The 17478-nt window shown below is 43.5% G+C and overlaps 1 protein-coding gene across 4 annotated transcripts in view; it reads left to right on the top strand.

Moving 5' to 3' along the window:
* The window catches only part of LOC139415175 (nuclear receptor coactivator 1-like), a 102980-nt gene that overhangs the window by 74118 nt on the left and 11384 nt on the right, over positions 1-17478 (top strand). For 3 of the 4 annotated variants that reach the window (XM_071163058.1, XM_071163057.1, XM_071163056.1), the window contains exons 5-10: positions 10733-10839; positions 11370-11547; positions 13424-13603; positions 15524-15625; positions 16799-16939; positions 17142-17289. In XM_071163058.1, the coding sequence (XP_071019159.1) occupies positions 10733-10839; positions 11370-11547; positions 13424-13603; positions 15524-15625; positions 16799-16939; positions 17142-17289 (856 nt within the window). Of the gene's footprint in view, positions 1-10732; positions 10840-11369; positions 11548-11626; positions 11779-13423; positions 13604-15523; positions 15626-16798; positions 16940-17141; positions 17290-17478 lie in introns of those variants that run through there. The other variant, XM_071163059.1, reaches the window with a different exon arrangement.

Below are 17478 nucleotides of genomic sequence, written 5' to 3'. Positions count from 1 at the left end.
CCCCCCACAAAATGGCTTTATTACAGACAGAAATACTCCTCAGTTTCATCAGCTGTCCAGATGGTTGGTCTCAGACAATCCCGCAGGTGAAGAAGCCGGATGTGGAGATCCTGGGCTGGCGTGGTTACACGTGGTCTGCGGTTGTGAGGCCGGTTGGACGTACTGCCAAATTTTCTAAAACAACATTGGAGGCGGCTTATGGTAGAGAAATTAACATTACATTCTCTGGCAACAGTTCTGGTGGACAATCCTGCAGTCAGCATGCCAATTGCACGCTTCTTCAAAAATTGAGACATCTGTGGCATTGTGTTGTGTGACAAAACTGCACATTTGCGTTTTATATTTTTGTTCAGTATAATATCACATGCGCCAAATACAACATGTGTAGTCCTTACAGTGAAGCGCTTACTTACAAGTCCTTAATCAACAATGCAGTTTTAAGAAAAAATACCCCTCCCAACAATGTTTAAGTAACAAATAGCAAGGCTATACAGGGGGTACCGGTACAGAGCAAATGTGCGGGGGCACCGGTTAGTCGAGGTAAGTGAGGTAATGTGTACAAGTAGGTAGAGTTATTAAAGTGACTATGCATAGATTATAGACGGAGAGTAGCGTCAGCATAAAGGGGGGGAATGCAAATAGCCATTTGATCATGAATTAGATCATGAATTAGAATCTAGCATCCTATTTACAGGAGCAACGGTAACTACTTCTAAACGTCCGAAGATCCTATAAACCATGCATGAATGATAGTATAACTAGCTACATGTTGAAATGATGGTGTCTTTTGTTGGGCGAATCAGATGTCGACGTAGCCTACATGAACCCAAACTTACTCTGAATTTACCTTCACATACAGCTTGAGTCTACCATCTAGATGCCTACCTCCATGTACCCTGCTTCGCCTGATTCAACCAGTGTGTGCCCAGTGGGACCTCTATGCCAATAGGCTCTTCAGAAGGGTTGCTAGAAAAAAAGCATTTTTCACAGTAACACCTGGAGCTTGCTAAACAGCACTGACACTTGGATTGGAACCAGGTGCTATGGTCGTATATGTGACGGAAATGGAAGTCCTTTGGCCATGCACACCAACGGTGCGTTTGACAAATACATATGCATAAAATAACTTCATACCTTCTGGTTGTGGATATTTCATGTCGTGAGGATGTTTTGCTTAGACTGGTCCTGGGGCCAACAGCATCATGAACTCTACCAAGTACCAGGATATTTTAGTCAAACATCTGGTTGTCTCTGCTAGAACGCTGAAACTTGGTCCCAAATGGATCTTCCAACAAGACAAAGCCCTTAAGCACACATCAAAATCCACAAAGAAATGGTTAATTGACCACAAAATCACCAATTTGCAATGACCATATCAGGGAAATTTCATCGTTATGGACGTGACATTTGCACACAAAATAAGAAACAAAATGTCTCACAGAATTTACTTATCAAGCATAAATGGAAATGTTAAGGTGTTTATTTGTACAGTGGTGGAAAAAAGTACCCAATTGTCAAAGTGAAGATTCCTTAATAGAAAATGACTCAAGTAAAAGTCACCCAATAAAATACTACTTGAGTAAAAGTCTAAAAGTATTTGGTTTTAAATATACAAAAGTATAAAAAGTAAAAGTATAAATTATTTCAAATTGCTTGTATTAAGCAAACCAGATGGCACAATTTTTATTTTATTTTCGGATAGCCAGGGGTACACTCCAACGCTCAGACATAATTTACAAACAAAGCATTTGTGTTTAGTGTGTCTGCCAGATCAGAGGCAGTAGGGATGACCAGGGATGTTCGCTTGATTAGTGCGTGAATGGAAATATATACAGTGCCTTGCGAAAGTATTCGGCCCCCTTGAACTTTGCGACCTTTTGCCACATTTCAGGCTTCAAACATAAAGATATAAAACTGTATTTTTTTGTGAAGAATCAACAACAAGTGGGACACAATCATGAGGTGGAACAACATTTATTGGATATTTCAAACTTTTTTAACAAATCAAAAACTGAAAAATTGGGCGTGCAAAATTATTCAGCCCCTTTACTTTCAGTGCAGCAAACTCTCTCTAGAAGTTCAGTGAGGATCTCTGAATGATCCAATGTTGACCTAAATGACTAATGATGATAAATACAATCCACCTGTGTGTAATCAAGTCTCCGTATAAATGCACCTGCACTGTGATAGTCTCAGAGGTCCGTTAAAAGCGCAGAGAGCATCATGAAGAACAAGGAACACACCAGGCAGGTCCGAGATACTGTTGTGAAGAAGTTTAAAGCCGGAATTGGATACAAAAAGATTTCCCAAGCTTTAAACATCCCAAGGAGCACTGTGCAAGCGATAATATTGAAATGGAAGGAGTATCAGACCACTGCAAATCTACCAAGACCTGGCCGTCCCTCTAAACTTTCAGCTCATACAAGGAGAAGACTGATCAGAGATGCAGCCAAGAGGCCCATGATCACTCTGGATGAACTGCAGAGATCTACAGCTGAGGTGGGAGACTCTGTCCATAGGACAACAATCAGTCGTAAATTGCACAAATCTGGCCTTTATGGAAGAGTGGCAAGAAGAAAGCCATTTCTTAAAGATATCCATAAAAAGTGTCGTTTAAAGTTTGCCACAAGCCACCTGGGAGACACACCAAACATGTGGAAGAAGGTGCTCTGGTCAGATGAAACCAAAATTGAACTTTTTGGCAACAATGCAAAACGTTATGTTTGGCGTAAAAGCAACACAGCTGAACACACCATCCCCACTGTCAAACACGGTGGTGGCAGCATCATGGTTTGGGCCTGATTTTCTTCAGCAGGGACAGGGAAGATGGTTAACATTGATGGGAAGATGGATGGAGCCAAATACAGGACCATTCTGGAAGAAAACCTGATGGAGTCTGCAAAAGACCTGAGACTGGGACGGAGATTTGTCTTCCAACAAGACAATGATCCAAAACATAAAGCAAAATCTACAATGGAATGGTTCAAAAATAAACATATCCAGGTGTTAGAATGGCTAAGTCAAAGTCCAGACCTGAATCCAATCGAGAATCTGTGGAAAGAACTGAAAACTGCTGTTCACAAATTCTCTCCATCCAACCTCACTGAGCTCGAGCTGTTTTGCAAGGAGGAATGGGAAAAAATGTCAGTCTCTCGATGTGCAAAACTGATAGAGACATACCCCAAGTGACTTACAGCTGTAATCGCAGCAAAAGGTGGCGCTACAAAGTATTAACTTAAGGGGGCTGAATAATTTTGCACGCCCAATTTTTCAGTTTTTGATTTGTTAAAAAAGTTTGAAATATCCAATAAATGTCGTTCCACTTCATGATTGTGTCCCACTTGTTGTTGATTCTTCACAAAAAAATACAGTTTTATATCTTTATGTTTGAAGCCTGAAATGTGGCAAAAGGTCGCAAAGTTCAAGGGGGCCGAATACTTTCGCAAGGCACTGTATATATACACCTCTAACCCTAGTCTCCGGAATTGAAACACCCATTTCCTTTCCATGTTTATTTGAGCTAACTTGAAATAAGCTTGGGCTGTATACCGTATACCGGGGTATTTGGAACAAGTCACGAGATGGCTTTTCAATACCGTCAATAACATTCAAACAATTTATTTTGAAGTTTATTTTTATACATTTGAATATTTATAGCTACTTTTTAAGTAAATACCTGCAGTCAACAATGTGAAATAAGATAAAGAAGATGGCGTTCTTTGTTTCACCTGTCACATAATTTTTCATAATAAAACGTACCGGTAGTCCCCAGTCATGTGGTGGTTGTTTGGTTTGCTAATTTAGTAGCTAGTTAGCTATCTAGCTAAGTGGTTAGCTTATTTCAAAATCAAGTTTAGCTTGGTAACATCAGAGAATCCCCTCCTGGCTCAAGAGTCTTGCTGTCTAATTTGTTTTGTCCATGCAGCAAACTGGGAGTAGCATTTTGGACATACTTTGTAGTTTAGGTCAGAGACTGTATAAAATGTATGCATTACGCTCGTTAGCATTTAGTTAGCATTCTCTAAGAGATTTTACATGTGCTTGTTAGCATTGCTAACCTTCGGATTAGTGGGTTTGAAAACAGCAGCCCTCGTGTTTATTGCCGATATTGCCGAAAATCCTGGTAAGGTCGGTATGAAGCTGTAACAATCCGGATACCACCCAAGCCTAGCTGGACTCATTCCTCACTCATCCCTTGTCATCTCCTGTACTCCCTGTTCACTCATGACTGCACGACTCCAACACCATCATTAAGTTTGCCGATGACAACAGTGGTAGGCCTGATCTACGACAAGACAGCCTATAGGGAGGAGGTCAGAGACCCGACCGTGTGGTGCAAGGACAACAACCCCTCCCTCAATGTGATCAAGACAAAGGAGATGATTGTGGACTACAGGAAAAGGAGGACCGAGCATGCCCCCATTCTCATCGACGGGGCTGTAGTGGAGCAGGTTGAGAGCTTCAAGTTACTTGGTGTCCACATCACCAACACTAACATGGTCCAAGCACACCAAGACAGTCGTGAAGAGGGCACGACAAAACCCTGCACATTGACTCTGTACCGGTACCCCCAGTATATAGCCTCGCTATTGTTATTTTACTGCTGCTCTTTAATTATTTGTTACTTTGTTACTTTAAGGTATTTTTTTTAAACTGCATTGTTGGTTACGGGCTTGTAATTAAGCATTTCACTGTAAGGTCTGTTGTATTCGGCGCATGTGACATACAATTTTATTTATAGCTTGACGTTTTCCTATGAAGGGTTAAACTATTCTTCATTTTCATTACGTGAAAGGGTTAAAAAAAAAAAGTTTAATTGAATTGTAACCTACCAGTGAACGGCACAGGGTTCGCACTTTCGACTAAATTTCTTGTCAGACCGTAAATCACCTCAGGCTTGACAGCTGCAGTTCACAAGCGCGCAAAGTACCTGTCACACCGCAGGGCAGACCAAACAGATACAGACAAATATTTTCACTGGGGGACACCTGTACTTACTCAGGGAAGTAAACAAACTCAGCATGACTGGTAAAAGTGTCTTATGGATTTTTAAGACCTTAATTATGTGTATTATTTTAAGACCTTTATTATGCCATGTGATGTGATCACATGCTATGCTCCAGGCAGCAGAACAACTCATGATTGCAGTTCATAAGCGAACGTGAGATCACCCAAAATAGATCGCACAGATAGATTGCCTGCTAGCTTGTTTGCTAACATAAATGCACTTCGAAAGTGGTATGAAGGGCATGAATGTTTTTCCATGATCGCGTTATGCAGTGATGCTTTCTAGTGAGTCCATGATCCTGTTATGAAGCGCCAATAACGGTCACATCTGTTACGCTTAGAACGAGTACTGACAAAGAGAGAAAGGAAAACGATTATGCATCACCTAAGCTCGTTATGAAAGTTAGCTTTGCACAGAAAGTTTGCATACAATCAATCATACTCGAAATGTATCTACAGTAACAACTTTTCCTCAAATGTTAAGGATGTGACACTGCCTGTCCAAATTAGCATTCTATTTAGATTGTAGAATTCTATTCTAGCACTCAATGGACTAAAATGAGTTTGATATTGTATCATTAACCTTCCGACTTGGTCAGAAACACAGGGAGACAGATATCAAGGATCTGGAAGGATTCTATATGGAGGAATGGTCTAAGATCCCTCCCAATGTGTTCTCCAATTTCTTAAAACATTTTAGATAAAGCCTGCATCGTTTTCCTTTCAAGGGGAGGGTGCACAAACTATTGAAAATAGGGGTGCCAATAGAAAAAAAAGGTATTACTTGTTAAACAAAATATCTTTCTCTGAGAAACTGTGTTAGTATAAAATAATATATATATATATTTTAGAGCATACAATATAGCTCATTATTTTTGCTAATCTTTTGCAAGGTTGCCAATAATTTTGAAGGTGACTGTATACTCTACACACCACAGCCCTTAAAGGAAAACGCCACTATTCTTTAGTCCACTGTTGATATAGTCCCACAATGTTTTGAATGGCAGCAGTCAAGTTAAGATATTGAACTTTCAGCAAGCAAAGTGGGACTTGCCACATCATCATGATGATGCCAAATGTAACGTGTGAGTTTCTGGGTGGATTTTTCCTTTAAGAGTGCTACCTAACATGTCACTCAAACATCTGCTTATTCCTGGCCCTGATTCCCATCTTATTCCTGGCCATGATTTCCATCATCACAAACAGGCTTGGGTGTAAATTAGAATATTCCTTCCAACCCTGATTTCCTATCTGGGATAGGGTAGTACCGGAGGCCCAAAGGAGGGAGGACTGGTGTTGGCCTTGAGCAGGCAGGCAGGGAGACGCAGTGGAGTAGAAGTGTGAGAGTAAACAGCAGCGGTTGCTTGCCTGCACCAGAATTAGCACACGCAATGGTGGCTCTCAGAAGGTGCCATTTTCCCTCTTTCAGCCTCAGTGAAATGAGGGGAAATATTTGTGTGTGTGTGTGTGTGTGTGTGTGTGTGTGTGTGTGTGTGTGTGTGTGTGTGTGTGTGTGTGTGTGTGTGTGTGTGTGTGTGTGTGTGTGTGTGTGTGTGTGTGTGTGTGTGTGTGTGTGTTTTCTCCTCCTCCTCCTATGAATGGCTCAAGGAGTTCTTGAACGAGATCCCCTGTTTTTCTTCTGCTCCCAGCATGAGGAAAGAGCCTAGCTAGGGTAGAGGATGTGGCAGAGGTGACATAAAGCCTACTTAGAGCTGACATAGCCATGACATGAGGATGTCAGGGGCCCAGTGGCCTCGCCAATGTATCACTCTGGAAGAGGGCCTTCTCTTCTGTTTTTGTTTCGCGAGCTCAGGCGGGGGAGGGGGTTGGGCGTGTGAGAAAGCAGCCAATGGCTGAGCTCCCTGCCCCTTGACCTTGTGCAAGAGGGCCTCTTGCAAAGCCCAGCTTCCCTTTCCCCTACGCTTTCTACACAGAGAGAAACAGGAACACACACTGCTCTGCTCTCCCCTCCTCCTCTCCCCCTCTCCCTAGGCCTGCACTCCCCTCTTCTGTGTCTCTCACATCTCTCTCTTGCAACTCTCCCCTCTTTCACCTCTTTCCCCCTCTCTGTCCCTCCACTTCCCCTTTCACCCCTCTCCTATCTGATCCTAAGACGGACAAGGACATACCCTGGCCTCTCTGAAGACACCATACAGATGTAGGATCTTAATTTGAGCCAGTTTGCTACAGCAGGAAAATAATCCTGCAGCATGAGGAAATGGGAATTATTAGGTGGATGATAATAAATGGCCATTTTTGTAGGGGTTGATACATTTTTCGTGAGGGAAAATCAAGTCTGAAATTTCCAAGTGAAAACAAACTTCAGAAGCCTTTTTAAAGGGTAGGAAGCATGTGTTTTTACTCACCAGAGTAACTACAGTGTGGTCAAATACTTAGTAACTTAGTTGTAGTCACGGTCTATACCTATAACTACAAACAGTTATATTTTGGAGTTATTATATATTTATAAATGTATTTCCAGATGTCTTTGAAACTACCCACTGCACTATTTCTCAACATCATATGGAGAATCTACTCTGTGCCACCGAGTTCGTATGCTAGCTCGGTAGCTAGCTCAAACTTGCTAACGTTAGCATCCTCATGCTCGTCATAGGCTTTGGCTGTGTTATCTACCGGCATGCCTTCTTGCCGTGGGCTAAAAACGAAATAAAAAATCATACCTGCTTGCTCTATTTGTGTAGTACCTTGTCTGTTATCATTTTTGTTTTGGCATGTTCTCTGTGAAGTAGGCTACGTGAGTTTTGTAACTTCCTTGGCTCAGTGCTAGCTTCCCCTCGCATTGGTAGCTAACTCATCGGATGTGCCCCAGCCATCAATCTGTAAGCTCTTGTTTAGCTTTTTTATCATAATTTTTTTTACCCATTTTTCTCCCCAATTTCATGGTATCCAATTGGTAGTTACAGTCCTGTCCCATCTCTGCAACTCCCGTACTGACTCGGGAGAGGCGAAGGTCGAGAGCCGTGCATCCTCCGAAACACAACCCAGCTAAGCCGTACTGCTTCTTGACACAGCGCTCGCTTAACCCGGAAGCCAGCCGCACCAATGTGTCAGTGGAAGCAATTGGCGATCGTGTCAGCGTGTATTGCGCCCAGCCCGCCACAGGAGTCACTAGTGCGCAATGGGACAGGAACATCCCTGCCGGCCAAACCCTCCCCTAACCCAGATGACACTGGGCCAATTGTGCACCGCCCCATGTCCAGCCGGCTGCGACAGAGCCTGGACTTGAACCAGGTTCTCTAGTGGCATAGCTAGCACTGCGATGCAGTGCCTTAGATCACTGCGCCACTCTTGAGGCCTTCACTTTGCTTTTCTTCTGCGGTTATGTTTTAGTTGTTTTATTAGTTGTGTTCTAGCTGGTCTCCAGTTGTTGGGCTTTGGCTTGGTGGTTAGCTAGGCTAATAGCTAGTTGGCTAAATAGCTAACGTTAGCTGGCTGGCTAGCTTGCTGGCTGAGATAAGTATAACTTTAACATTTATTAATACTGGTAGGACTAAAGTTAGTGGGCTAGTGAGCTAGCAACCTTGCAAGTTGATATGTAACAATACATTCATAAAGTATTTGCTTGTAAGTTGAAACCAGTAGACATGAGTGCGAACAGTTTGGATTCATTTAAAGTTATACATTTAAATTTATTTCTGTTGGAGTTTACATTATAGGAAATAGGCTGGCATGCCCGGGTCCTCCATATTACATCACACCCCGGGAAAAACATTTTCCGACATGACTTCCGTTATTCTGCAGAATTCTGATCGGTTTTATGTAATAACAAAACATTGGGACTTTGAATTGGTACTTTTGGAGTGTATATTAATGCTAATCTATATGTTGCATGTGGTTACATTTATGCTTCTTACCCTTTGAACCTCAAATACACTAAGTTAAAATAATTCCCGAATTCAAGAAAGTTCTCCTGCAACAGGGTGATCAAATTAAGATCTTACATCTGTATGGGTTACTTAACTATGTATTTTAGGGAAGAAAATAACATCCTCTACAGGAGAAAAATACACATGTCTCTAAGCCAGACCAATTCCAAACAAATGGACTTGCCTTGTAAATATACATTTTCAGTATGCATTTGCAAACTTAATATGTGCAGTTGCTAAAGATGTGCAGTTGATGAACATCTTATTATTTTGTGAAGTTAAACCCTGCTCTGGTTTAAACAGTGGTACAGTAGCTATCTAGTGATACAGCAGTGTAGTTGAGCAGTAGAGCAGCAAGTGTCCCAACAGGCAGGCCCGCTGCAGGATATTAATGTCTCAGGCAGTAAAGTCCTCACCCAGCCCTGGTTGTTTTGTCAATAACCTAATCACGGCTTTGTGTTTTTGGTTTCATTTCTTGGCCTCCTGGAATACAGAGTGTAATTCACAGTGATGTGCTCACTCGCCACCCTTATTTTAAGACCTGGCCACCAGCCAGACCGTGCTTGATAAATATACACTCCTGTTTTTTTTTCTCCCAGGATAAGAGAGACCGGTCGGGGATAAAGGAGAAAGTACCTCTGTTTCTCTCTTCCTCTTTTCCTCTCCTTTTCCTTCCTCTCTTTATAGTATCTCTCTCTCCTCTCATCTCTTCCCTGGCCTCTCTTCTAGCTCTTGGTTGTTTGCTTACTTGGTGGGGACAGGTCAGTATAGTGAGCTCTGTGTGCTGACATCCCACCCATCGTGACCGGTTCAGGGGTCAAAGACCGGGCCAAGACTGCTACCATGGCAATGAGCCCAGTGAGTGAGGAGAGAAGGAGTCAGGCCTACAGTATAGTAATGACGTGATGGATTGTCCAGCACCTATCTCTCTCCTTCTCTCTCTCCGATCCAGCTCAGTACAGTCCTCTGTATCTGTACTGTGTTCTACCCTGCTAGCCTCAGGCATCTCTCTCGCTCTCGCTCGCTCTCTCTTTCTCTCTCTCTCTGTCTCTGTCTCTCTCTCTCTCTGTCTGTCTTTCTCTCTCTCTCTGTCTCTGTCTCTCTCTCTCTCTGTCTGTCTGTCCCCGCCAGAACCTCAGCAGCCTATCATCAGCTCATTGATCAGGAAGAGAAAAAACATTTATCAGTGGACAATCCACAGTTCCACTATTCCTCTCTCTCCTCCTCCGTGGTTCCCTCCCTCCCATTCTCCACATCACTCTCTTACAACCTTGACTGAAACTGTAAGATCAATACACCAGGTCCAAGAAGAGATTTGGGTCATTGTTGAATAGCTTTTTAAGAGTTTTTGACATTGTAGATATGCATCTACAGTACATGGTTTAATTATAAGTACTCCTCAAAGCAGTATTTGTTGGTGTCCATGCCAGAATAAACAGGCTGTTTCACTCAAACTTCCAGTTGTTGGCTTCTGCTGCTGTACAGTAACAGTACAGTAGATTTACAGTGTGCTGTAGTCATGTGTTGCGTTGATTCCCCCTAACCCTTTGATCGGGCTGATGTCATCAGAACACAATTCAGCAGAAGTCCACAATGTTCATTATTCTGTATGAAATACAGTCATTATGCGGGGAATAACTTATGTAACAAGCTGTATAAGAGTTATTACTTGGAATTGCTAAGTAATTGCATAATGCCTGTGTAATGTTTGATGTCAGTAAAATAAAGAAGACTAAACATGTGTGCTAGCGATGGCTGATCACCCTGAGTTCAGTCCCCCTCCCCCCCTTTTTTTTTTTACTGTTCCTAAGATCTCTGTGTGTGTTTGTCCCCTGCAGAGAAAGCGTCTCTAATATCACCAGAGGACAAGGTGCAGAGGAGTGACATTTCGTCCAGAAGTCAGGGCATGGTGGAGAAAGAGGCTCTGGGGCCGCTGCTGCTCGAGGTGAGTGAAACAATAAAGCTTGGTTGAATTTGAATTTCAGTGACAGACACAGGAAGTATCAACTTATCCATTGATTGGATCATTTAGTCATGCTGCTTTCTAAGCACAGGTACTCTTTCATGAAAATATAATCATATTTTTGGTTGCTCATTGGTAAATGAATGCATAGTAATTAGAGTGCATCTGCTCACAGTAAATTTACATAAAGTTAGTTGTGTGTATTTTTTGTGTAAAAATGCCATTTTCGGGGACAACTGAAATTTTGTTCTAATCTCTCTGTCTTCAGTATTTTCTCTGTTTTGTCCAGAGTGATTCAGTGACTCTGTATGGTTCCCAGGACTTAGTTTCCCAGTGAGGCCCAGTGTCATTATGCTTTCCACGTTAGTTCCTGGCACACTTTCCCCCTGGCTGAGGCTGGGGCTGTGAGAGAGAGAGAAAGGCTGAAGTCCCCCTGCTCTCTTTGTGTGTTCCCCTTCCTCCGGAGGTGTCTGTTTCACTCCTCTTTTGTCCCTCCCTCTGTTTCGGGCCAGGCCCTGGACGGCTTCTTCTTTGTGGTCAACCGCGAGGGCCGGATCGTGTTTGTGTCAGAGAATGTGACGGGTTACCTAGGTTACGCCCAGGAAGAGCTGATGACCTCCAGCGTGTACAGCATCCTCCACGTGGGAGACCACAATGAGTTCATCCGCAACTTGCTGCCCAAGAGCCTCGGTGAGGATGACAGGAGAGGAGGAGGGGAGGGGACGAGAGAAGAGAGGATGGTGAAGGAAGGAGAGGAGGGCGAGAGAGAGGGGGGAGGGATCAGACAGAGGAATAGAGAGAAGTAGAAAGGAAGAGAAGAAGTCGAAAGAAGAGGAAGTCGAGCAGTGTGACAAGGACAAGAGAAAGGAGATGAGGAAGGAAGGAAAGGAGATGAAGAAGAACATGATAGAGGGAAGACGGGTAAGAGAGAAAGACAAAGAGGATGGAGAGAGGAGGTAAGAGAGGAATCTCTGCTATAGGCATGGTATCATGCAGTATGAAGCAGCCAGAACACGTGACAGCTATAAGAGCATAGTAACCAGGAGACATGAAAGGGTCTGTGTCTCGTGAAGCCCCTAGTAATTCCTCTCTATATAGGCCAGGCCAGACAAGATGGGTTAATGTCAGCAGAGATGGACAGGTCAACTAGCTACTATCTACCTGCCTGTCTTCAGCTTAAACTCTCACTACATAGTGACCGCGTTTACATGCACACCAATATCCCGTTATTATTAAGTATTCTGTTTTTGAGTTGACTCATATAAATGTCATATCCCGTTTACAATAACCCTAAAAAGCTTGTATCCTAGTTATGAGAAACCCAGATAAGATGCCTGGGACATGCTGATCTAAGACGGGATACTGTGGGATGTAAAAATCGTATCCTGTTTATTGTTGTTTTTGTGGTCTGCGCAGACTCAGTTTTGCGTATCATTGGTGTTGTTTGATGATGTTTTCATCTGACTGTCAAACAAATCACTTCAAACAGTTCAATCCACCATAATAATTTTGCCTACTATAATTAATTTACTATAATTAATTTACTATAATTCAAATTCAAAAGTTTTTGCTTATACTTTCTGACATTTGGTAAGGCCATTTGTTTGCCAACTATAGTTAGATATATGCAGCTTCTCTTCTGTCATAACTTGTTGCCCCAGAAGACTAAATAAAGTAGTGCTCACCAGAATAATGTCTTACATTGATAGAATGCATTAGCAATCTAGTTAACACCGGTAAAGTTGTCTGTTTCGTTTAGGGACCAGGAGGAAAACTAACTCCAAAACAGTGGAAATATTGAACATGTGCAAAATGTCCAAATGTCATCGGTTTGACCTGTTTTAAGGAAATGAAAAGCTGAGAAAATGATTAAACACGTTTCTGATAAGACTTCAGTTCGTCTTGGCTGCATATTGTGTATGGTTAAAATACCGTCTGCTCGCATAACAGTGTCAAAGATAACACATTACATGCACATTTGCATTTTCTCAAGAGATGCTGAAAGAAAGAAATCATATTTCTACACTCCTGTTCCCGAGACTAAAGTATATATTGTATCGTTTTACTGCAATAAATGCACAATTCTGCAGGAGTTAATAGTATAGGTTATTACGCAGTGTTACAGGTGAGAGGTTATACGCCTACAGTCAGTGTCCAGATTTCAGTTACTATTCCATTTAACCCATAGGAATTTAAATGAGGAATATTCTGTTTATTCATGACTACAGGGATACTCCAGAGCGGGATATCAAAGGTGCATGTAAACAGCTTCTCCCGAATGAGACCTTAAGCAGGATATTAGCTACTATCCGGAATACTGGGCACATGTAAACGTCGTCACTCACTACTGTTCTCTGTCTTGCTTATTCTCTCCCCCCTCTTCTCTTGTCTATATTGTATATATTTTGTATCTGTCTCTCTACCCCATATGTCATTCCTGTCTCTTTTCAAGCCATTATTATTACATCACACACACATTGGTTTACCTGTCTGTGTCCCCGTTCCTAATGATTTGTGTGTGTGTGTCTATACCGTTACTTGTGGGTTTGTGTGTGTGTGTGTGTAGTCAACGGGGTGCCGTGGCCCCAGGAACAGGGCTGGAGGAACAGTCACACGTTTAGCTGTCGGATGCTGAAGAGGCCCCCTGACGAGGTGGACTCCGAGAACCAGGAGGCACGGCAGCAGTACGACATCATGCAGTGTTTTACTGTCTCCCAGCCCAAAGCCATGCAGGACGAGGGAGATGGTGAGTACACACACACACACACACACACACATACATACAGTGGGGAGAACAAGTATTTGATACACTGCCGATTTTGCCGATTTTCCTACTTACAAAGCATGTAGAGGTCTGTAATATTTATCATAGGTACACTTCAACTGTGAGAGACGGAATCTAAAACAAAAATCCAGAAAATCACATTGTATGATTTTTTAAGTAATTAATTAGCATTTTATTGCATGACATAAGTATTTGATCACCTACCAACCAGTAAGAATTCCGGCTCTCACAGACCTGTTAGTTTTTCTTTAAGAAGCCCTCCTGTTCTCCACTCATTACCTGTATTAACTGCACCTGTTTGAACTCGTTACCTGTATAAAAGACACCTGTCCACACACTCAATCAAACAGACTCCAACCTCTCCGCAATGGCCAAGACCAGAGAGCTGTGTAAGTACATCAGGGATTAAATTGTAGACCTGCACAAGGCTGGGATGGGCTACAGGACAATAGGCAAGCAGCTTGGTGAGAAGGCAACAACTGTTGGCGCAATTATAAAAAAATGGAAGAAGTTCAAGATGACGGTCAATCACCCTCGGTCTGGGGCTCCATGTAAGATCTCACCTCGTGGGGCATCAATGATCATGAGGAAGGTGAGGGATCAGCCCAGAACTACACGGCAGGACCTGGTCAATGACCTGAAGAGAGCTGGGAACACAGTCTCAAAGAAAACCATTAGTAACACACTACGCCGTCATGGATTAAAATCCTGCAGCACACGCAAGGTCCCCCTTCTCAAGCCAGCGCATTTCCAGGCCCGTCTGAAGTTTGCCAATGACCATCTGGATGATCCAGAGGAGGAATGGGAGAGGGTCATGTGGTCATGTGGTCTAAACTCCACTCGCCGTGTTTGGAGGAAGAAGAAGGATGAGTACAACCCCAAGAACACCATCCCAACCGTGAAGCATGGAGGTGGAAACATCATTCTTTGGTGATGCTTTTCTGCAAAGGGGACAGGACGACTGCACTGTATTGAGGGGAGGATGGATGGGGCCATGTATCGCGAGATCTTGGCCAACAACCTCCTTCCCTCAGTAAGAGCATTGAAGATGGGTCGTGGCTGGGTCTTCCAGCATGACAACGACCCGAAACACACAGCCAGGGCAACTAAGGAGTGGCTCCGTAAGAAGCATCTCAAGGTCCTGGAGTGGCCTAGCCAGTCTCCAGACCTGAACCCAATAGAAAATCTTTGGAGGGAGCTGAAAGTCCGTATTGCCCAGCGACAGCGAAACCTGAAGGATCTGGAGAAGGTCTGTATGGAGGAGTGGGCCAAAATCCCTGCTGCAGTGTGTGCAAACCTGGTCAAGAACTACAGGAAACGTATGATCTCTGTAATTGCAAACAAAGGTTTCTGTACCAAATATTAAGTTCTGCTTTTCTGATGTGTCAAATACGTATGTCATGCAATAAAATGCAAATTACTTACTTAAAAATCATACAATGTGATTTTCTGGATTTTTGTTTTAGATTCCGTCTCTCACAGTTAAAGTGTACCTATGATAAAAAATACAGACCTCTACATGCTTTGTAAGTAGGAAAACCTGCATAATTGGCAGGGTATCAAATACTTGTTCTCCCCACTGTATATACTCCCACACAGACACGCATGTACACTCACAGACGCATACATATATACACATGAACACAGCTAGATGCACAGATACATGCCACTTCTGCACACCGACGTTTACATACACATTGAAAAAGGTGCAGCAGCGACATGAGAACACTGGTCTTTACCTTGTCCTCCTAGCTAGCCCTGAGCCATATTGGAGGGATAGAGTTCGACATAGTGACGCCCTGTGTATTACAATGAACACACACACACACACACACACCTGTCAGAGTCTTAACTCTGACCTTTGATTGGTGTTGTGCCCAGACCTGCAGACCTGCCTGATCTGCATAGCCTGTCGGATGCCTCGCCCCCAGCAGCTCCCCGCTATCAGCACTGAGTCCTTCATCACCAAACAGGATCCCACAGGTATTAACCCCTGACCTATCACCTTTTACATCGCAACTGCTGTTGGCACACAAACACTCCATACGCACACACTCCAATGTGTGGATTAGAGAGCTTTCTTTTTGTGCCAGAAGGTGAACTAACTAGAGAGTGTTGCTCCAGAAGGTTGACTAACTAGAGTGTTGCTCCAAAAGGTGGACTAACTAGAGAGTGTTGCTCCAGAAGGTGGACTAACTAGAGAGTGTTGCTCCTGAAGGTGAACTAACTAGAGAGTGTTGCTCCAGAAGGTGGAATAACTAGAAAGTGTTGCTCCAGAAGGTGAACTAACTAGAGTGTTCTCATTTGCAGCAACGACCTGGGGAATAGTTACAGGGGATTAATGAGCCAATTGTCAACTGGGGATTATTAGGTGACCGTGATGGTTTGAGGGCCAGATTGGGAATTTAGCCAGGACACCGGGGTTAACACCCCTACTCTTACAACAAGTGCCATGGGATCTTTAATGACCTCAGAGAGTCAGGACACCCGTTTAACGTCCCATCCGAAAGACGGCACCCTGGGGCATTGGGATATTTTTTTAGACCAGAGGAAAGAGTGCCTCCTACTGGCCCTTCAACACCACTTCCAGCAGCATCTGGTCTTCCATCCAGGAACTGACCAGGACCAACCCTGCTTATCTTCAGAAGCAAGCCAGCAGTGGTATGCAGGGTGGTATGCTCCAGAAGGTGAACTAACTAGAGTGTTGCTCCAGAAGGTGGACTAACTAGAGTGTTGCTCCAGAAGGTGGACTAACTAGAGTGTTGCTCCAGAAGGTGGACTAACTAGTGTTGCTCCAGAAGGTGGACTAACTAGAGAGTGTTGCTCCAGAAGGTGGACTAACTAGAGAGTGTTGCTCCAGAAGGTGGACTAACTAGAGCGTTGCACAATAAGCAGGCCTGTTGGTAAACCTACCTAGAGATGAAAGAAAAGGACAGGGTTTCAGCTCTCACTACTGCTGCCATTTACATCTGAGTGACTCAAAACTCACTTTGAGTGGTCCACAATGTGGCAAAAACAATATGTATTTTGTATCATTGTGGAGCTCTAACTCTGACCTCATAATGTAACTCCATCTGGGTTTCATCACCGAGCCTTAGTATCTCTGGTTACAGATGTGTGTTTTTTGTGTGTGTGTGTGTGTATGTTTATCTCCAGGGAAAATCATCTCCATAGAGACCAGTGCTCTGCGGGCGACGGGGCGACCAGGCTGGGAGGACCTGGTCAGGAAGTGCATCTACGCATTCTTCCAGCCACAGGGGAAAGAACCCTCCCACGCCAAGAAGCTGCTCCACGAGGGTGAGGAGAGGGGGAGGGGGAAAGAAGTGGAGGATGAGGAAGAGTAGGGGGGAGAGGGGAAAGAATCTTTCTGCACTTTTCTCAATAATGAAACTGTAATAACAAAGTACAGTGTGGTACCATTGCAAAAACATATGTTTTTTCTCCTTAAAAGTAAGCCACAATGATAAGTAGGCTAATTTCTGTTTGTGCGTGTTGTCAGTGATGACCCATGGCACGGCCATCAGTCCTCTTTATCAATTCAATCTGAGCGACGGGACCCCCCTCAGCGCTCAGACCCGCTGCAAGTTCTGCTGCCCCCCCAAATCCGACGTTCAGCCCTTCATCATGGGCATTCACACTATTGACAGGTAACACACACAACCGAGCAGGCACGGAGAACACACACACGGGCAGGTCATGTGGAACAAGTAGAATTGATTACTTTATTGCCCATCAACGATGGTTGCAAGGGTAGGAATTTTATAGGATTGTATAGGCTGATGGGAATGTGTTTTTGTGCCAATGATATAAACAAACAGTACTTTTTCCAGAATATT

Source organism: Oncorhynchus clarkii, chromosome 8, assembly GCF_045791955.1.
Source record: "Oncorhynchus clarkii lewisi isolate Uvic-CL-2024 chromosome 8, UVic_Ocla_1.0, whole genome shotgun sequence".
NCBI lineage: Eukaryota > Metazoa > Chordata > Actinopteri > Salmoniformes > Salmonidae > Oncorhynchus > Oncorhynchus clarkii.
This window is presented reverse-complemented; position numbering and strand designations above follow the sequence as displayed.